This window comes from Marmota marmota, unplaced genomic scaffold (assembly GCF_001458135.2).
Source record: "Marmota marmota marmota unplaced genomic scaffold, marMar, whole genome shotgun sequence".
NCBI lineage: Eukaryota > Metazoa > Chordata > Mammalia > Rodentia > Sciuridae > Marmota > Marmota marmota.
Genome location: NW_026000169.1, coordinates 13,858,812 through 13,862,165, shown reverse-complemented (window position 1 = coordinate 13,862,165; position 3,354 = coordinate 13,858,812). Strand labels below are relative to the sequence as shown.

General features: G+C 41.7%; 1 protein-coding gene across 1 annotated transcript; it reads right to left on the bottom strand.

The window, feature by feature from the left end:
- Positions 1 to 479: 479 nt before the first annotated feature.
- LOC125611795 (uncharacterized protein C12orf71 homolog) lies at positions 480 to 2,006 on the bottom strand. Its single transcript, XM_048787194.1, is given in 3 exon segments — positions 480 to 691; positions 1,467 to 1,667; positions 1,670 to 2,006. Coding segments are annotated over 3 exon segments (750 nt in total).
- Between the last annotated feature and the right edge of the window lie 1,348 nt (positions 2,007 to 3,354).

Below are 3,354 nucleotides of genomic sequence, written 5' to 3'. Positions count from 1 at the left end.
CTTTCTGAAAGTCTGAACACCATTGATTGAAATGGATTTCCCAGTGACTCACTGCCCACTGCCACTTGCTCAAGACCCAGAAGTTCTACCAATACCATCCTGCCATGTGGGAGTCACTCACAGGTGTCCTGCTGCCTCTGACAGTGCAGGTATGAGTTAATGATAAAAGAGGATAAAATGCATGAAATAATAGATTAAATTGGGAGAAAGAAATACCTTCTGTTTAGGCAGCATAATGCTCCTTAATATGTCCTGAGAACATGTCTTCCAGACAACATATGTGCATTCAACCTGGGCCCAGATGTTATGATGGAAAAGGAAGAAGATGTGGAAAACAAGAACATTTGCTTTGTTTATTGGGAAATCATAAAACCATAGAGACTGTTCAATATGGGATGTCAAAATATTTAAAAATCTGGTTTATAGCATGTCCTTTCAAGGGATTCTTGAGACTGGATTCTCTTGCCCCTAAGAAAACATCATTTCTTTGATGACAGCAGACTAGGGCCCTTGTTGGCCCTCCCAGAGTGTTTTCTCCTTGGTAGAGAGACCACCCATTTTCTGATCCAGTGGAAGATCCACCCAAAATTCAGACAGGATGTGGTTTCTCTGTAGGAAAGCAGATCCCCCTCCTTTGACTGCCCTGATGAGACTGAGGAGGTCTCTGCAGTGCTGGTCTCCTGCTTAGCATCTGCCAAGAGAAAGATGAGGAGTTAGATAGGTGTAATATCAGCAGCAATAGATTCAATATTTTCTCATTTTGGGGTATCTAATTTATTTTTCTTACCAAAAAGTAGCCCACTGGTAAATGCAAAGTTGTAATACCCATTAATCATTAAACATATCTATACACACACACTTTTTTTGTGTGTATTATCATTAGTCCTTTTCTTTGTTCCTCCCCTCTCAGTGTTTCTTGGCATTTCCCCCACCCCTCTTCCTCAGTTGTTTTTGTTTCTGTCCTCCTTCCCCCATTGCTCATCTTCTCAAACACTGGGGTCCACCTCTGTTTCACAGCAGGGAGAATGACTGACTCCCTGCTGTCCAACCTGGCACCCCCACCAGGTCTCTCCCTTGCTCTGCAGGGAGGCAGCTTACATCAGCAAGTTCATGTTCCTGGGTGAAATTTCTAGAAACTGGTTGATGTCTCCATTTTCTGGTGGTTTACACTTGGGCAAGGTCTGACAAGTCTCATGTTCTTCTTCTTTTTCTTCTCCTTCTCCTTCTCCTTCTCCTCCTCCTCCTCCTCCTTCTTCTTCTTCTTGGACTGGGGATTAAACCTAGGGGCACTTAACTATTGAGCCACATCCCCAGTCCCTCTCTAAAATTTTTATTTAGACTTTTGCTAAGTTGCTCAGGGCCTCGCTAAGTTGCTAAGGTTGGCCTTGAGTTTGTAGTCCTCCTGCCCCAGTCTCCTGAGTTGCTGGGATTACTGGCATATGCCACTGTACCTGGCTACAGTTCACGTTCTTGATAACTGACCTGATACATATGGGGAGACATCCTGCTGGGCAGCTGGAGACCCTCCTCCTGAGGAGACCCAGAGAGCACAGCATCATCGTCTTTGTCATCTTTCTGATTGTCTACAAATGCCTTGAGATTTTGCACTAGATCATCCAGTTCCCAGAGAAGCTGTTCTGTCCTCTCTTGTGGGCACTTGTCCATCCTCTGGTAGTTTCATATAGTGAGTCTTCACGGTTGGAGTTCAGATAGGTATCCAAGACGAGGGACATGGTTTCTTCGCCATGCGTCTCTGGGTTGTCCTGAATTTGATTTTGTCTCCCCATGGATCTCCTTACACTTCTAGTCCACCATGCCCCTTGGACAGGAGGGTGGAGGTAGGCAAAAGAAGCCATGAGAGTCAGGTCTTCACAGGGTGTTATGTTCTCCCAGACAATGGTGTCCTTAAAGGGGAAATAGCCGACAGAGCCACTCAGGTTGGATTTGGATTCTGAAATGCAGTCCTCTTCTTCAATGCAGTTGCTGCCAGAGGATGAGTCTTCCATGGAGTTCAAGGACTGAAACTCTGGTCTCCCTCAATGCAGGAAACTTCAAAAGAAAGACATTAAGAGGTGATACTGGGGAAAGTATTTTGGCAATTATTCTCATTCTTTTTTCCACTCATAACTGTCAGAAGTGCTCTCCAGAGGCTGGGGTTGTGGCTCGGGTAGAGGACCTGCTTAACACGCACTGGATTCAATCCTCAGCACCACATAAAAATAAATAAATAAAATAAAGATGTCCATCTATGACTAAAAAAAATTGAAGAAGAAGAAGAAGAAGAAGAAGAAGAAGAAGAAGAAGAAGAAGAGCTCTCCAGTCATGAGCAGAAGAGGCAGTTTTTTCTCTTTTACAATTTATTTTTTTATATAATAACCCTCTGGACTGAGCATCTCCACCTGAGAGCTCTTATGTTTTTTGTTATTACTACACTTGGAAGAACTGTCTATCATTAAAAGATGGTTGTATAAAATGTGGAAAATATGGGAAAGTAGAAAGATGAAAATAAATACTCCTATCCCAACATCCGGGGGGTAATGATGACCATCAGTAAAATGGTTTGGTGGATTTTCTTATAATCTGTTTTTTTTTCATTGTATGTGCATCTTCGCGTGACTGCATATTATACATATTTACACACATCCATATATGTGTGAAGTTACATCTACAGAAAGTAACATTATTAAATTTTATGGCATAGCCTACAAGAAACACATATATGGCTATTCTCTACTTAACTCCTTTCTCATTAATGACTCTTTGGTGATCACCTACTAATGACCATTAGTTTAGGTAATCAATGACTTTAGATTATTAAGATCATTAACAAAAATACAAAAATCCCTATCTTTTCATAGTCCTACAGTTTGAATCATTGGACCAAAATTTACAAATATATTAAAATCTTACGACGGCTGATACTAAATGACTTTGTAGAAAGAGTAAAGCTGTTTAAATGCTTATCCTCCTGTCATAGATGGCATCTTGAGTCCAGCATTTCCCAAGATGCTCCAGCTATAAAGGGGAGAAGAGCACACAAACACAGTCGCTCTTTCTCACACACGCACGTTGCAGCCTCTGTTAAGCCCAACTCTGATGGCTGCCTGCGTGAAGAGATGCTGCCAACTCCCAAGGCATAAATAGGGGCTACCAGAAATCCTTTGGATCCTTGGTCCTGATGGCTAAAAAGTCCAACTGTCAAAGCTCTGAGTTCTGAGACTGTTGGCTACAGTTGCAACAGAGGAAACAAATTAGAACCAGATGGGTGGAAGGAAAAAACGTGGATTAAAAAAACCAAAGGACCCATCCTCTTATTTCAGTCTTTTTTTTTTTTTTTTTTTTTTTTTTTTTTTT